The sequence below is a fragment of the Sprattus sprattus genome (genome assembly GCF_963457725.1).
Source record: "Sprattus sprattus genome assembly, chromosome: 14".
NCBI lineage: Eukaryota > Metazoa > Chordata > Actinopteri > Clupeiformes > Clupeidae > Sprattus > Sprattus sprattus.
In genome coordinates this window covers 13,968,337-13,986,849 of record NC_137912.1, presented here as the reverse complement: position 1 = coordinate 13,986,849, position 18,513 = coordinate 13,968,337, and the positions used below count along the sequence as shown (strand labels likewise).

General features: G+C 45.6%; 1 protein-coding gene across 1 annotated transcript in view; it reads right to left on the bottom strand.

The window, feature by feature from the left end:
• cog5 (component of oligomeric golgi complex 5) overlaps window positions 1–18,513 on the bottom strand; it is a gene marked incomplete at its 5' end in the record, with an annotated part of 82,447 nt that overhangs the window by 41,244 nt on the left and 22,690 nt on the right. The window contains one exon of the mRNA XM_080851779.1: window positions 12,169–12,299. Within this exon, the coding sequence (XP_080707905.1) occupies window positions 12,169–12,299 (131 nt within the window). The remainder of the gene's footprint in view (window positions 1–12,168; window positions 12,300–18,513) is intronic.

The following is an 18,513-nucleotide window of genomic DNA, read 5'->3' as shown; positions in this document are numbered from 1 at the left end:
GGGGCATAAGAGACTGAGTCACCCAGTCAATTTCATTAGTCAAACCAAACAAACTCAGGCTAACCTCACACACCGGTTCAAGCTCCCAGTCCCTTCCTCATCCATTTGCTACTACTATACAGCAAAAAAAAAATCAAATGAATGCCACAGATTAATTACAGGGTTAAGGATCCCAAATGTGTCTAACACAAGGCTCAGACACCACAGGGAAAGAAAAAAAAATAACTTTATCAAGCAAAATGTGAAGCCTTCACAGATTCAATATGTTCCATCATGTTCCATCATCACAAGCGCCAAAATGAAGAGGTTTTTCAACAATCACTTGCAAAAGCCAAAATGATAACAAAAACCATCCACAAATAAACATGGAAGGAGAGGATTTTGTGCATGAATCTCACACAGCACATTTTGTGTGGAAAGAGCTTGGAAAACAAGCAATGCACTTTCCAGCTCAAGACACTTGTCTACCCCGTGGTGCGCAGAAAGCACAGCTTACACGTCCTGGCAAATTGGCCCACATACTACGCTGAGCAACATCAAAAGACATTATTGCTGAGAAAACAATATAATTCCATTACAACAAACTTGGCCAGCAGCCAAATGCGTCCTCTAGCAGTTCTCTCTCTGGGAGCAGAAATTAGAGAGGAGGGGGTGAGAAGGAGAAAAACATTTTTAGAAAGAGGGAAAGGGGGATGTGTTAAACAGCTAAATAGCCACACCCTGATTGAGAATTCAGAATTGAGAGAAAGTGAAAGGTACCCTTTAATAACCATATAAGAGAGAATGATAATGCCTAATGACATCCATCTCCAGTTATGAATCTCTAAACAAAGCAAAGCCTGAGGCAGTGGTTGCTAGAAAGGGAGATCAACAGCATCACATGGCCACACTGGCTGCCCATTCTTCTGGAGCCCTCTGAGCGGTTGCCATTTCTGTAAGGGAAGGGTTGCCTGAAGCCCCTTACAACTTTGTTTGGGTGTGAGTGTCTCTCTGACACTTCCATGGCCCCCTCGTATCACACTTCTGTGCGGCGTTAAATCTGGTTGTCGTGAACGTCGCTGGGGCACGGGCAACCACTGGAAGGGGTGTGTGTGAAAACGCCATAGTTGCCATAGTTGCCATAGTAACACCCCCTCTTCATCGTGCCAGGGTTGGTATGTTACTGATGGGTAAACATTTGCAGTGAGGCACTCATTGATGGAGATAATTTCGAAACATTGTTATGACTTCAGAATATATTAAACAAGTGCCTTGTATTAATAGAAGTGCTGTCAAACGATTAAAATATTTAATCGCGATTAATCGCATTAAAGTCGTAGTTAACTCAAAATGAATCACGATTAAGCGCACATTTTTTCCCATAATTTTTTTTTATTTCAATGCTCTTATCAACATGGAAAAGTGGATTGGCTTGCTTTCTGCAAAACAACTGGTGGGCTGTCAGTACCTTCTTCCTGATGTCCTTGGATATCTCCTTTCCTCTCTGCATTATTTATCTGGGTACACCTTGGCACTACATTAGTTTGGTTGGTTTCCTCTCCCTTTAATCTGTGTTGCTCAAACCTTTTCCTAACAATGTCTCATTTGATTGGTTTGCTTAATTGACTAATTAAGCACCCAAATGTGATTCACCGAATCTGTTACCTACTTGACTTCACCAATGCAGCTGGGGGTTCACTTACTTTTGCACATACACTAATACCATGTTTCATGTCATTTTTTGGCTACTCACACAATTCCCTCTAAACAAGTTCATGCAATTGATAAACATTAACCTGACATTACATCTATGGAAAATTGGTGATGAATTTTTTTTGAAAAATCATGGTAAAACAACAGAAAACTCTTAACTGCTCAAGGGGTTCACATACTTTCAAGCGGCACTGTACCTTGTATGAATCATGTGCATACATGTAAGAAGGAACATGGCTTTTCTGTGTTTCTGTGTGTGTGTAACTTAGATTATTAGGTGCTACTTAGTCTGCATATGTGCAAGAGCATGTTTGGGTGAGCTCAGTAGTGACAGGGTCGAAATGTGCTTTCTCGACCCTGGGAACAACAGACATCCTTGAAAGACAAGAAGCTCAGTCGAGGACTTTTAGTATTTTGACTGAGATGTTAAACATTTATTGTGTCAGCATTACATAAACTTCTATCTATATAAACCTTGTGCGATGTGTTTTATATAGTTTCTCTCTTGTCTGCTGCAGTCTAGGAGTGAGCCCGGGCTCCCTCACTCTCTGAGAGAGGGCCTGTGCTTCTCTCTAACCTGCTGGGACGTGGGTGAGCCCAACGAGCTTGTTGTTGTTGTTGTTTAATACATTTATTATGCAACTCCGGAGTCCTGAGGTAACTTGAGTGAAATTTCACCTCTTTGCAGATGCATCAAGGGAGTGGAACATTTCAATGTACAGAGAGGAAAAGAAATGACTTGCACTCAGTGGATACAGTATCCAAGATATGGACACCTTGTTCAAGCTTCCGCTGTTCCCTTTGCTATCTGGTCTTTCATCTGTCAATCTCCAGACTTTGCGCTAAATCTGGGCTTTCTCCATTCCCATGAATGGGGCTTCAGTCAAGTGTTCTCTGCACTGGCAGCAGACGACACGTAACCCGTTGGTTCACTTTATTGTTGCTGTTTCTATATGCCAGGCAAGCGTTGCATGTCTAAAATGAGTGACACTCCATCCATAATGATTCCTATTGCACCATGCAAATAAAGCACAGTACATTTCTTCGACCATGAGGACATTAGCCATGGTCTAAAGAGCTATATGCATTCATTTAGATGACCAAAACATACTATTCCATAGATAGTACTACATTATATTCCAAAGATCAATGTCATTTACCCATAAGTATAAAAACAACAGGGTAAGTATTTGAAACAAAAACAACAGTTGAGTACAAATTTTAGATAGGGAAGTTTAGAGGAACGAATCCATCGATTGAGCTGATAATGTTGTACGTCCCTGCCATTTACTGTTGACTATAGACTATAAGATGTTACGTTGCCCAAGTGAAACAATAAGTTAAATGCTTGATAGGGAAGTTATGACGTTGCCAGAATAGCAGAACCATTATAGGAGGAATACACGTATATCTATTATGAAAGGAGAAAGAAACAAAAGAGAAGAGCCCAACTGAATCAAAGACCCAGCGTCTCAACATGATTTAAATATTCTGAACTCCACGAGAATAAAACCAGATGTAATGGCATCTGCAGAGACCCACCACCACAACAACCGCATGGCAGCTCTTCAGACCGGAGCAGCAGGTAAGCGCACCAGCTGTGCTCCCAGCAGGCTCAGGCGCACTCAATTTCAGCCTCACACCTCACCACCAGCGGCAGGGCACTGGAGGACTGTGGACTGAGTCACAGAGGCACCCCTGCTGACAGCCTATGGGACTCACAGCCAGGCGCACATGACACCCATCCTCCTTTCTGTGTTGGGGGGGGGGGGGGGGGGGGGGGGGGTCAGGGGGAGGGAGGAAGTGAATAAGGGAGTGAAAAGAACAGTGTGCCAATCAATGTAGCAGGAAAGAAAGTGGGTAAATGGTATGCTAAAGTGCATTAGCATGCGAGTACAAGATGACGTTAGCCTGCATGAAAGGGTGACATTAGATTAATGGAGGATTGAGGAAGAATTGACAAAGAGGTATTTGAGAAAGAGACTGCGCCAGTGACAGGGCAAGTGCAAGTGTGCAGATGATTTGAAAGCGTGAACTGCTGTGCAGGACTTTGGAAGCCCTCAAAGGTGGCAAATTTCATCCTCCAACAGCCACAGGTCCCGAGGGACTCTGATGTAAAGGTTACGCCAGCACTTGGTCCTAAAACAGACGAACTGTGAATATCAGGGGCAACAAGATGACCTTTTAAAGCGGCTAGTGCTGTTCAATGGAGCACCCTTCGGACAGCAGCAAAAAGCTAACACAAATTTCAAAGGACTGAAAGAAATGTTTTTGATAACACAGATTCTGTCATCTTTTTGTCCTCTTTTGTTTTGCTTAGTAATGTGAGCTGAAATACAGAAATATACACACACATATACACACGCAGATCCAGACATACAAACAGAATGAGCACTCAAGGCGCAGAGAAATGGCAACACACACTCACACACCCCGACTGCGGTGTGAAAAGCAGGCAAGGCTCACAGGCCGGAGACCATCTGTTCTCAAGTCACCTCCCATCACGGAGCACCGGCCTCCGCTGAGAGGTCCAGAAACACAGGCCCGTCACACTCAATTTAACACACACACACACACACACACACACACACACACACACACACACACACACACACACACACACACACACACACACACACACACACACACACACACACACACACACACACACACACACACACACACACACACACACACACACACACACACACACACACACACACACACACACACACACACACACACACACACAGAGCGTCGGCCTCCACTGAGAGGTCCAGAAACACAGGCCCTGCCACACTCCATTTAAAACACACAGTTAGCAGAGGCCAGATGCTGCTGTCTAAAGCCATTTAATCCAAGTTGGGAAAGTGTACTTTAATGAGCATCCAACTAAATTAAACCTACAACAAAATCAGAACTGCTACTTTTCACAGTCTGCTACATGGGCCAAACTGCCTAACTGAGAAATCAATGGAAAGTCCCAAACACTCAGTACAAAACACTGATGCTTCCACTGATGCTGGCTGCCCAGCAGATAGAGAAAATGTTTTCACAAGACACAAAACACACAGGACATCAGAGCTATACAATGGAAGGGAAGATAATCAATGCTTGATGTCTGCAGATTTTCACAGTAGCCCCGTTTACACGGTGGGCCATCAGCCTGGGCGCAAAAGCCCAGAAAATGTTTCCTGGGCAACATGCAGTTCCTGATAGATTAACACTATGGGCTATGTGACCAAAGTCAAACATGTCAGTCACAGGGTCACTGTACAATATCCCACGGACAGACATACAAAACAGAGAAAAACCACAAGCAATATAAAAAAAATGGAGCAACAAACTGCCTCCCTACTTATTGGAGCAATACTGTGTACTGTTCCGAGTTTGCCGTTGTACATAATGGAAAGGGAACACAAGGTTTGGCCCATAGTGTAAACAGGGCTAGTGTGTTGTAGTCTCACACCTGCAGTGAAATTAGTTTATGCCCAATTTATAAGGATCTGCCACTTCATCTGCGTGATTCGTGAAGAACCAGCATATGACTGCTCTCACATAATTTCGTGATTTCATCACGTCAAATCTTTGCTTAGCCTCAGATACATTAAAGTGTATGATCCAGGGACAATGAACAGTTGAAGTTCATGTGGCTGAAAACATACAGCTACGGTTTCAAACATAGTAAACTCAAGCTTGCTGGAATGCTGTCATAAGATGACCTATGCAATCACAACTATAACATAGATCATAGTGAAAGGAGGCCGAAGATGCAAACGTTTTGAGCAGATTTAGAAGGGTATGATTGTGAGGTGTGTGTATGAACCGCTGTTTTTGTGTAACAGTGACAGAATACTTCCCAGCACGAGTGAGAGTGCGGAAAGAGCAAGAACGACAGTCCAAGGGCACAGATGTAAAAAAGTGAAAATGGAACATGGAGGTACATTTTCAGAAAGTGAGATAGTAATCAGCTACGCATCTCTGTGGTGCATCATTAGGCCTCTCGTCTAGAGTGCTGCGTGGACAATCTTCACTATTAGCCACTCTGTATGGAGCACCATTAGCCTGGCGATCTTATCTTCCAGTTTGTACAAACCTGCCTCATCCAGGCGCATTGACACTCTGCAGCTGGGTTTCCATGAAAGGGCACTTTAATCTGAGCACACGCAGACCCCGCAAGCATCACCTCTAGAGGCCAGGACATTGGACATCGACTCCGTTCAGTCATAACCCTGGTCTCCATCAATGTCCATTTTAAACCCTGCCCGACCCAAGCTTAGCTCATCAGCCTCTACACTCTGGCCCGGAGCGGTGGCACTTTTGATCAGGGCCCTTCAACGACTCCACTGGGGCGTCATCATCCTCTTCGTCACTTCAGGATGAAGGAGTGTGTCCATATTAATGTCTGTCAATGTCCGTATTAAACCCTGCCTGACCCAAACTTAACTCATCAGCTTCTACACTCTGGCCCGGAGCGGTGGCACTTTTGATCAGAGCTGTTCAATGGCTCTATTGGGGCGTCATCATCCTCTTCGTCACTTCAGGATGAAGAGGGAGTGCTGTCGCCTCTTCCCCCCACCCCATCACACTGTGCAGCAACCCATTCATTAGAGGCGTGTGTGTGTGAGAGAGAGAGGAGAGTCACTCTGTGAAAAAAGGGACGACGGGATCGATGTGTGCGATTTCCGTCCGTGGGGGTGCTTATATAACATGGAGCTTACTCACCAGCTCAGACCAGAGGGCTGTCTGGCGGTGGCGGTGACTCAACACAGGGCTGACCTGTGCGTCCTCGCCCGTCATCTTATCACTGATACAGACTGATGTGTGTTTGTGCACAGAGAAAGAAATATACTCTGGCACAGGCACTGGCACACACACACACACACACACACACTCACTCACATCCACATATTCACCAGGACCACACACTTGGTCTCTCTAACACTCCTGAACCCACTCCTGAACCCACACCTGAACCCACACCTGAACCCACACACACACACACACACACACACACACACACACACACACACACACACACACAGCTCTTTTATGCTGCCATTACACTCTCTCTAGCATAAAAGGCACTTGTGTACATCAAATCAATCTATTCTGGGGGCCTCATGAGGTAGCCTCTCAAGTGCATTTTCATGTCACATAAAACACTGTTGATGTCTGTGCAGCCCTGACACAATTCTAAATGACTTGACTCACAAGTCACAGCATAAAAGCCTGGGATGACAGGCTGCTAATTGCTTCTGTGTGCTCCTTGAAAGACCTGAGAACAAACATCATCTATCATAATGTATATCGTACATGCAGTTCATTATCATTTAGAGACCTGCCCTTTCTCCACGGGTCCAGACGTTCAGTACTCCTGTCGCTGGCACAAACAACTCTGCCAATTACCAGATGCTGAGTAGTGTTCATTAGGGATTCTGAAATCAAACTGCAACTGTGAATGCGTCTATGCAAGAGGTAAATTAATAAAGAACCTTTTAATGATGTGGTATGTGACTGACATGGGGAAGAGTGTTGGGGGTAAGAGCGAGGGCTGGTGCTTCAATGGGGAATGTGTTCATGCCATGCCTTGGCCATGCGTGTAAGTGCTTGTGTGTGTGTGTGTGTGTGTGTGTGTGTGTGTGTGTGTGTGTGTGTGTGTGTGTGTGTGTGTGTGTGTGTGTGTGTGTGTGCGCGTTGGGGGAGAGTGGTCTCATGAGCCACTAAAAGCCCCTCCCTGCACCACTCTTGCCTCACGTATGATGTTAGACCCGCTGTCAGATATTTTCAATCAGGTCCTGGATCACGGGTGGATGGTGAGATCAGGGCTATATTTACATCATGGCAGAGGAACGTGGGTAGGGTAGCAAACAGAGGGGTTGAGATGAGATGAGGGATGTTGTCTTTGACAGGAATCTAACAGACCACTTTCAGCTCTCTGAAACTGTAACAAAAAATGATGCTACCATTCCTTGGGACTGAAATGGGACAGAGCTCTCTATTCTAGGTCACAGTGACCGAAGCTACAATTCTGTAGTATGCTGTGTGCAAGAGAGTATGGGTGTGTGTGTGTGTGTGTGTGTGTGTGTGTGCGTGTGTGTGTGGGTGGGTGCATGCATGCATGAGTGTGTGTGTGTGCACATGTGCATGTATATAGCATGAACACAGAGATAAGAAATCCCATTATGATTTGGGAATCATTTGCAAAAAAAAATTTAAAATGCGACAGCTCTAGAGCCTATTAAGATGCTGCCTCTATTGCGGTCTTGCACATTTTTGTTGTTCCTCGTTTAAAAAAGAAAAAAAAAAAAAAAAAAAACATATCATGATGGAATTTCAGCAACATCCCCGCGACCCCAGATGACATTCTCCATCTCAGACTTCTGTTGAGGATGGCTCAGCCAAGTACTTGCACTGTAATCAGAATCCATTCCCTGCCATGCTGCCAAAAAAAAATAAACAGAAGTAATTTCCCCTTACGGTCCCCTAAGAGACGCCCTGTCCACACTCTCGCTGGCTGGCCCACTTCAGCAACCTATATAAATGTATGAGGTTGGCTGCTGAATAAGAAAGACAACAAATAAAAGAGCAGCGATGAGCTGATCAAATTTTAAAACCACTCAGTCATTCTCCTGTCCTCCACATGTTAGGTTCTCCTGGAGGTAAACGGTGTCCTCAGCGACCCTTGACCTCCATGAACCTATTACTTGAAAGGGCGATGCAGATAATGCCAGCTTTACCCCAACAGCGAAGTGACATTTCTACTTTCTCCTCCTTCTCTTTCTCCTCCTCCTTTCTCCTCCTTGGCTCTCTTATTTCTTTGTCATTTATCTATTTTCCTTTCCTCCCAACGCGGTCTCAAGCGGCTCGACTGCTAAGAGATTGTTGACAGGAGTGGGTGAAAGACGTCCTCAATACAGCTGGCTCTCAAGAGAATCAGTGCAGAATATTGGAGAAAGGTATCATCATCTTGTGCCCCTAGGACCTTTGCTCGTGTGCAAATGTTGAGACACACACACACACACTCGCTCTCTCTCTAGTCATAAATATCTGCAAGAATGTTGTCAACAGGTTTCGAGTCAGGCAACCTCAGACCAGATCCGCAATGTTTCACTCACACCAGGAGGCAAATGAATTTTGAGGGGTGATAATACCCGACTTTCCAGTCACACACAGAATTTTAATAAGCCATGTAATGACGCTTAATTTAATGCCGCAGATATGAGCGCTGTGGCGTCGGCAGATATGAGCGCTGTGGCGTCGGCAGATATGAGCGCTGAGGAGAGTAATGGCAAAGGTCACGGCAATCCTCTAAGACAGGAGCTAAGAATAGAAATGAACCTGCAGATCACCCGTTTTCAAGAATATGTGTGGCACATAACACTCGTGTGTGCGAGAGAGAGAGAGAGAGACAGGGAGAGAGAGAAAGCGAGAGAGAGAGAGAAAGCGCACGAGAGAGAGAAAGAGAGAGAGAGAGAGAGAGAGAGAGAGAGAATGCAGATTAAGAAGATATGACTGTGATGAACTAATTAGCCAGAATACACTCCAAAAATGAGGAGGAGAACAGTGTGGAGAAACCTTGGTGCTTTGATCTGACTGAATATGTGGTTGGGAACCAAATAAATACATAGAAGACATGAAAATAAGCTGGGAAAAAAAGATCTTCCTGTGGGAAAAGCCACTTTGTTTTGTGTGATGAAGATGAAAACAAAGAAAGCCCACTACTTGTAGCATGCACAAAAGGAGAAGAAAGAAGAACGCTGCTGGACTTCAAAGAGAAAACAACACTGCGGGGGGGGGGGGGGGGGGGGGGGACACGCACAGTGAGTCCGAGAGAAGTGTGCGCGTTTTATTCTGTCTTTGTGCTCGGCAGAAGAACGTTAGCTTGAGAGTGCCAGAGCACCTATGTGTATTAGGGCTGAGCGATGAATTGCATTTGCGATAAAATCGTGATATGATAAAACGTGATTTTCTAACCGAAACGTGCGCGATTACAGCGTGGTCTAAAAAAGTGAAATTATAAATAAATATTGTTTCTTAAAATGGTACATTTTTGTGTTTAAATAAAGCATGCATTGTGTTTATACTTACAATGACTTTGTTTAAATTACTTTAATGCACAGTGGCAAAGCCACCGATTTGTTGTTCTTGTTTCTGTAACGAGCAGTTAAATACAAATATAAAATGTGGAACCTTTTCATGGCTGGATCTATAGGAAACGGCAAGACAAATGTCAATATTGTGATTTAATATGCAATATTTAAATGTTATACTCTTTTTTCTTAAAAAAAACTTAATGAATGATTTAAACATGTCCATCACAATATGGTCATAAAATATTTGACACTAAATTTATCTAATGTTGAGTTGGTCATATTTAAATCATTCATTACGTTTTGTTGGAAAAAAAAGAGGATAAAATTTAAAAAAAATCACAATATTGGGGGAAAAGAAAGTCGCAATTACATTATTTTCCCAAATCGATCAGCCCTAGTGTGTATGTCAGTGTGTATGTCCGTGTGTATGATCGTCTACCATTTGTCTTGCCGTTTCCAATGAATCCAGCCATGAAAAGGTCAACACAGCTCAAGCCTAGTAGCACAGTAACCAGAGAGGAGAGGGACTTAGCGACACAAGGCTCTTCCCGGTATAGTCTGTCAATAGGCATAAAAGATGCAGCGCTGACGGAGCCTCGGCTAAGTGGAAGAGGCATTTCTGTTGCCCTGGGCAGATAGTGGCCTCCATGCCCAGGGCCTGTGTGTCTCCAGGGCCTCCCTCTGAGGCCAAGAAGCCATGTGATGCTTTATTCACACCTGGCCGTCCACACTGGGGGAGTGTTGTGAATCGGATATGGGATCAATTATTCACCCTGACGGTGTCTTCCTAGGCTTCTGCTGCCAAAAGTTGCATATCAAACAAGGACAGAGATGAAGCAGAATGCCAGTCCATCAAACAGGAGAGACCCATTTATATCTCATGCCTGGTCCCCTACAAAAAAAAAATCCAATTTCAGCCATGTTCTTTTCCTTCCAATATACTGGATTACTAGTAACAATTTCATGACCTCTATGGCTACTGCTATCACACCTGCCTCAAAGATAATGACATGCTATAAACCAACCGGGCATCAAACAGAAGAGCTTAAGTAAACCCTGGCACTGCCCTTTTCTCAGTGTTCTATCTATAAAGCACATATAAAACAGTACACCCTGTTTTTATTTAAAGTTCGGGCTGCACACTGTGCCTTTTCCATGAACCCCCCCCCCCCCCCCCCCCTTTCCTGCTACTGATTTGCTAAAACCCTAATGCTCTATGTAGAGCTGTTCCATGAATCCTTGCCCAAAACCACAGTGTGAAGCCTCCAGCACAACGCAGTCGTATGCACTCTAAGTGATGGAGCTGCTAATTGTGCCAGGATTGTGTGAACCAGGCTACTGAGGACGTTTTCCCTCTCGCTTGGCCATCGGGTGAAGGACACGTGCTCCTGCCTCAGAGGGCCAGTCTGAGAGGGCTGTGGCCTCATGACTAGGGAGCGAGAGGCTTTGCTGACCATCTGCTCCTCGGTTTGTGAGCGTGTGTGTGTGTGTGTGTGAGTGAGTGAGTGAGTGAGTGAGTTGAATGCTGACACACGTTTAGACTGAGGGTCAAGCCCTCCGATGAAACAAACAAATGGGAAGGAAAAAGAGAGAGAAAGGGAAGAGAGGAAGAAAAAGAAAGAGGTAGAGGCAGAAAGAGAAGAGAGCGGAGGTATGGGAGAGATTTGAGTGGCAGTGACTGGTCCCTTAACAACTTAAACTTATTTTGTTGTTGTGAGAGCGGATCATGCTGTGAACATACATGAGCATGTGCTCACAGTGGGGAGCTCTTCACACAGCAGAAACAACAACACACAGACAAGGAGGGAGGGAGTGAAAAAGCGAGAGCGTGAGAGAGGGAGAGCGAGAGCGCGAGAGAGGGAGCAAGAGAAAGACTAAACCAGTGAGCGTATGGAAGCATGTCAAGTCAGCTGGGTCTCATACTGAGAGCCTCATGTCAGCACAACACTGGCAATTGTGCCTTTGAAGACGTAACTGACCGGCTGTCCAAAACACACACACATACACATTCAAAGTGAACTAACCTGAGTGCGTGTCTCTGAGTGAGTGTGTGAGAGAATGCAGTGTGTGAGTATGTGAGTGCGTGAGTCTGTGAGTGTGTGAGTTTGTGTGTGAGTTTGTGTGTGTGTGTGTGTGGGGGGGGGGGGGGGGGGGAGGGTTTGCAGTGTGTGAGTGTGAGCATGAGCGTGAGCGTGAGCGTGAACGTGAGCGTGAGCGTGAGCGTGAGCGTGAGCGTGAGCGTGAGCGTGAGTGTGAGTGTTTGCAGTGTGTGAGTGTGACTGTGAGCGTGAGCGTGAGCGTGAGGGTTTGCGGTGTGTTAGTGTGAGTGTGAGCGTGAGCGTGAGTGTGAGTGTGAGCGCGAGTGTGTGCTCCTGTTTACCTGAATCTCCATGCCCTGCTCCAGCAGTCTCTTGGCCTGGTTCTCCACCTCCAAACGGGCTCGGCTGATGAACAGCAGGTCGTTCTCGATCACGTCGATGCCAGAGAGGTCCACTCCCTGGGACAGATAGTCTATAAGAGCAGGCACAAACAAACAAACACACAATGACACGTCTTAATAGACACTAATAATCACGTCAGCCCCGTGTGACACTGAGGCAATTATGCAATGAAGGTCTGGACGGATGACTGTGCTTTTTCAACTTTGCCACAAGATCAAGAGTTTGCGATGCACAGAGGCCCATGAGTAAACACTAATAAATGCAGAATTATTCTGCGCAAGAACACAGCAAATGGACTATTGTGAACAATTCCTGCCAGCTACATCAAGTTCCGTCACCTTTTAACTCCAGTAGGCAGAAGGAAGGGATGCTTGTGTTTTGGCCGACATGTTTTGGGACAGTCCCTCACTCCGCCTGTGAGATGTTTTTCTCCAAAAGCCAGAATAAAATCTGCCCTCTCAACATGGCCTTGTCATCTACTTGCTTCGTTGAATATAACTGAAAACTCTTCTCCCTCATTCCTTAACCACAGTCTTGGAATGTGCAAAAGCTGTACAGCATTTATTTAAAAAAGGCCCTTTTGTGTTTCAGAATGGACTGTCCTGGGGCTGGGGGCTGCTAATAGGCTTTTTGAGTGACAGAAATACTGAGGAGACCCTTCAAGTGTACCTCAGGTCGTGTCTTGTTACAAATGCCGGGCACAGTTATGAAGATTTCAAACAATGGAAACTGTGGTAAGATGTCACTCAATGTTTGCCATTAACTTGTACTATTTCCTCCCCTAGCTGAAGAGAGAAAACCATAATTGAAATGGCAAATCAGCCCTCTCCAGTTACCTGAGCCTTAGGGTGTGAATCTCTGCCCACATAACCATTTGATTGTACAACGGTTCATTGGGAAAGGAATCAATTGCTTTTTAAAAGTACATACTAGACAAACTTTGAGACGGGCACATTTACAATAAGGCCAGGGCAGGCAACGGCCTATGGCTGCCAGAAGCCATAGGCTCTTTAAAAAAAAAAAAAAATACTATTTACATTACAAAAGTATATATGTGCATTGACCTTTCTCTCATGCTTACAGTCAATGTTAAACTTAACACATCAGCTGGGCAAACAGGCTGACAGTGATTGCTTTTGGCGAGATCAATATGCCAACCCCTCCTACCAGGGCAGGGCTTACAATCATAATAACTAAACTTGAGAAACAGCAGACAATTCAAACCTCAGTATTTTACTAGAAGAAGCCCCAACACTGTTCATTCTTGGTCCATTACTATACAATGATGCATAATTAACTCAGCATGTTGACACCATGTAGTGAATCTGGATTTTAGTTCATGTTTAAGTCCAAAACAAGCCTGAAAAATGTAAATGTAAGTGCATACTTTCTTGAACACTATTGCAATTGCAGGTTGCGGATACACCCCTGCCAACACCATTTAAAAAGGAATTTCCCCAAAAAGCTCTGCATATCATTTAGACAAAATATTCAACTCCAGCTATGATTAAGAAGATTCTGCTTGAGGGTGCTGCGCTGATAATAAAAAGCGGAGTGAGCTTAAACCACAATACGGTGGAAGCCTGAAGCAGAAGTGAGCAACCCTACTTATGGTGACATCTGACTGGCTGTCCCAGACAGGGCTTCAGTGAGAGGGAGGGAGAGAGGGAGGGAGAGAGGGAGAGAGAGGGAGAGGGGGGGGAAAAGAGAGAGAGGGAGTGCAAGCAACAGAAAGAGAGATGCCATTAGTGCACCACACTAATGAGTGATTATTATTTTGCCGTGGTCAGAGTTTCACATTCGCAAATTAAAAGCTGTGATTACGCCAACACCTGCCAGTTGTCCCACAGGTGTGTGCATACTCCACACACACAAACACACACACACACACACACACACACACACACACACACAGTGCTCATTAGCAACATCCGGACCTGTGTGACATATTGCAATGCATCCTCTTCTCTCAGAGGAAGTCATTTGTGTGTCTTAAAATAGCTTGGCCGGGTGATAGTGCCTAAAAGTGCTGCTCATGGGCAGATTAGAGTGGGGTCTCCATCACATGCCATGAATCTGCAGGGTTACAAGGTTATACCCAAAACATGCCTCGACAACTGGCTTCACCAGGTGTGGGGGTAAGCTCTCTGCTGGACCAAATCGGATGCAATTTGAACCCCGAGCGAGCTTCACCTGAAGCATGTTAGAGTGACTCGAAACTTGTTGGGAAAATAGTAGACCAAGAGCTATCAGGGTGAGGAAGCAGGGGGATTTAACACAAAAACAACCCCCGCTGTGATCTCTGACAGTTAACACAACATCATGTTTGCGCTTCTGTGTTTGTCTTTGGGACTGTTTGACACGGAGTGCGCAGTGTGCGCCAGGCTTTTCGAAACAGACCTCCCAATGACTCAAGTGCAAAGACACCAAGCAGAGAGGCCAGATTTGAAAAATGAAGAAGAAAGGGCAGGGAGAGTGTCAAGAAGTCTCCATACTGAGTCAGTCATTAACACCTCCGGACGTCGGCGCTCACGCAAGCTGACATCTCCATCAGGGCCGCTTGGCACAACCTGGGGATCAACCTTGTGCAGACGTTCTCTCTCCATAAGCATTCAGGACACGACCTTGAGAATCTCTTTCTCTCTCTTACCCACCCACACCCACACCCACACCCACACCCACACCCACACCCACACCCACACCCACACCCACACCCACACCCACACACACAGAGGAACAGGCGGGAGAGAAGCAGGAGAGATGAGCGCTTGGCCCAAGCCGGTTTTGGTCGGGCCCTGTGCCAGACCACATTCACAGCTCTGCCAAATGCCCAGGGTGTCACAGAAAGGCATCAGACTTTTATGTTTGTTGTCTTAATGCGCACACACACGGATGTATGCACGCATGCACACGCACACTCGCACACACACAGGCTTAAGATGAGGTATCAGTACCCAATCTCCTTCTACTCACATCAATGAGAGAGGAAACAAAACGAAAAAATATATATTATAAATATAATATATATTAACTAATTCCAATGTAAAGGATTATGGTGACCTGGGAAATGTCTTGCTTCTGTTGGATGGAACAACATGGCTCACACTCTCTATCTCTCCCTCTCTCTCACACACACAGACACACACACACACACACAAACACACACACACACACAGTTATACACACTCATACACAGAGTAATCTGGCAGAATCCGGCAGGATCCAGGATGGCATGGCCGTGTGTTGACTCAACATGGTGGCGGCTTGGCCAAGCAGGAATGCTGGCGAGCTAATACACTTGACTGCTTTCCATCCAACACCAAACTCCCCCCCGTTCTATAAATTGGGATTACGGCTGGAACTTATTTGCATGGCCAACGGCAAAAGTCTTAAAACTGGGAGAGAAAAAAGGGGGTAAAAGTGTAGAAAAAGAACAATTTTAAACCCATCACATGGAAGGAGGGGGAAGCAGGCACTGATAAAGAGGCACATTTAGCCAAATTCAATATGGCCACGACAATAGTGTTGAGAATCAGTGAAGCAATTTTCCACAAACAAAGGAGCTCCATTCTTTTCTGATTAGAGGAAAGCACAGGCGCTTCTTGAATTGGAGGTAAAATGGCAATCACCTCAATGCGATGAGAAGTGCCGTTTGCCCCCGTTTGAAGCAGACACAACTGAATAATTGCTAATTCAAATAGAAAGAGGAGATGAAAAGCGGTTAGACCCCCTCACGTCCTCCAAGATGATGTGAAACTGATGTTGGATGGCTCACTGAGACGTTTAAGTGGTCACGGACATGTCTAAAAACATTCATATACATCAGAAACATCTTCAAAAGTCTCAGAGACATTTTCAAAAGTGTGACCCTGACTAGGAGTATGCGATCATAGCTGGAGTTGAACCACATGAGTGTGTGGTTGAGGAGCAAGGAGATGCACACACCAGTAAAAGCACTCAGAGACAGGGAAGGAGAAAGAGTTCGGAGGAACAATATCCAGTCCAATGCACAAGGTAATAACCCTTTAGCTGATGTGAAAACTTATTTTCTCTGCCTGCCTAAGCAGAGTAAGGCTATTTTCCATGTGACGAGTGCATGCAGGTTTCATTGGGGAAGCCTTAGATTGGAGTCATTTCTGTGAGATAGGACAATGGAAATCTAGAATAGATTATAGATGAGACAGACTTTGGAATCAAATCGCCTGACTTCAGGACAGCTATTACAGTGGGTAAAATCTCACAATCTCAGCAGTGATGAAGTGCTTGAACACATACACTGTTAGCGGATTAGAGCCGGACGATAGCTATGACGTGAAAGATGTGTGGCTTGGAAGCTGGTGCGAACCATATGTATTGGACAAGACCAAGAACATTTACATTGTGAGCCGTGTTTGTTTCATCTGCCCGAGTTTGGCTCCAGAGGGATCTGATAATGGCTCGGGGGGGGGGGGGCGACGGAGGTGGGGACGCGACGGAGGTGGGGACGAGGGAGGGTGGGGACGAGTGAGCTCACTGAGCTAACTGAAGGTCACCCACCCTGACGATGGCTTGCTGCGGATGTGCTGTGACGTGGGGGGAAAAGAAGGTAGCAGTGGCAGTTGGTGGGTTGAGATTGATGTTTGGGAAAGCCCTTTTCCCAAGCTTCCTCTTAGACGTGACAGGAAGGTCCTTGCTCTCCGAAGGTGAAGGAGGAGAGGCGTATTGATGGCCACAGAGGCAACTGGGACAACTTGCAGAGATGACACCACACCACCCACTGGGGAATGCAGTAAGCCGGGGGGGGGTGGGTGGGTGCTACTGTTGATATTGTGAAGGACAGTCAGGCCAGCACTGGATGTGGTGGTGAGTGCTGTCTATGCTAATCCCCCTCGGTGAGAACTCAGTGTGGGTGATCCGCACTGTCTCAACACTGCTCCAGTGACCACCGCTCCCTGGGTAGGCCATTATCCCGACACAGAGTGGGGGACAATACCCTGTTTACACTATGTGGTGGCTCCGGCATCCTGTCAAGACCGGCTGATCCTCAAAACATGCAGAGAATTTTTCCAGTGACGAGGGGAGAAGGTCTTTAATGCATTTCCTTTATGTACTTATTTTTGTATTGACTAAATGCACAAAGTTTAAGATAACAATTCTAACACTACAATCTTTGCAGCCCATCATGCGGAACTGTACTTTCAATTATCCATGTCTGAAGTCTTGTTGTGATGTCTGTTGTGTCTAAATTTAAAAAGTACCTTGACAAAGCATATTCTCTGATCTCAAGTCTGACAAAACCTCCATGGAAATGGAATAAAAATGGTCTGCCATGTTGCAGTTCAGTATTTTGTTACCTAGTCAAACATCACAGTTCTTGATGTGGAGGGGTGAAGCTTTGTCAACCTTAGACAGATGTTTGGTTGTTAGAGGAAGGGCTTGTTGCAGCTGTAAGTCTTTCTGATTCCCTGGTCCGATGCTCAGAGTTGACCTCATTGCGTCCCCACACGAGGGAAGCCCTCTGGGACTAGGGGAACGTGACCAAAGGCAGCTCCAGCCTTCTCTGTCTGCTGTGAGTGTAAGACGCTTGGGAAAAGGAGCCAGAACACACACACACAACCACACACACACACACACACACACACACACACACACACACACACACTCACTTCCCTGTGCAAACTTCCTGTTGAAGCTCCTCCAGTCATCTAAGGATCAGATGGAACAGATCGGAACAGGCTGTATCCAATGGTGTTGGCAAGTCAAGACAACACAAGTGGCTGTGCATTAAGGAGGCTCATGGGTAACAGAGGATTTGGGTAATTTACCTGGAATGAGTCACCAGCTTTCCATAAATAAACCAAGAAATAATTACCTGCTACATGGTCTTTGCGCAAGCTTCAGATCCCGCTGCCCTCCCTCCCAGGTCGTGACCCGGACATCGAAAGAGACGATAAGTTGATAAGTTGTTATCAAGCTAACCAATAGCGCCGTTTGCATTCGCAGTACTCCTATTGTCCTCATGCACAAAATGTAGAGGGACGTAGCTTCACCTTGCTCTCCGTTTGCCATCTTTCTTGAATGTTGTTGTTGTTGTTGTTGTTGTTGGTAATGCTGAAGAGGTCCACGGAAATGGCTGTATCACCACTAGTTGTAATGAAAACAGCGCCACCTATCGTACCGGGATATGACAAGCGTTCGGCTAATGATTCGATTTCACTGCCATATATATTAGGATAAAAGCAGTTGCCCCCAAAGATACCATCATGTAAACTTATAGCCTGGATACCAGACCAGATACTTAGCCC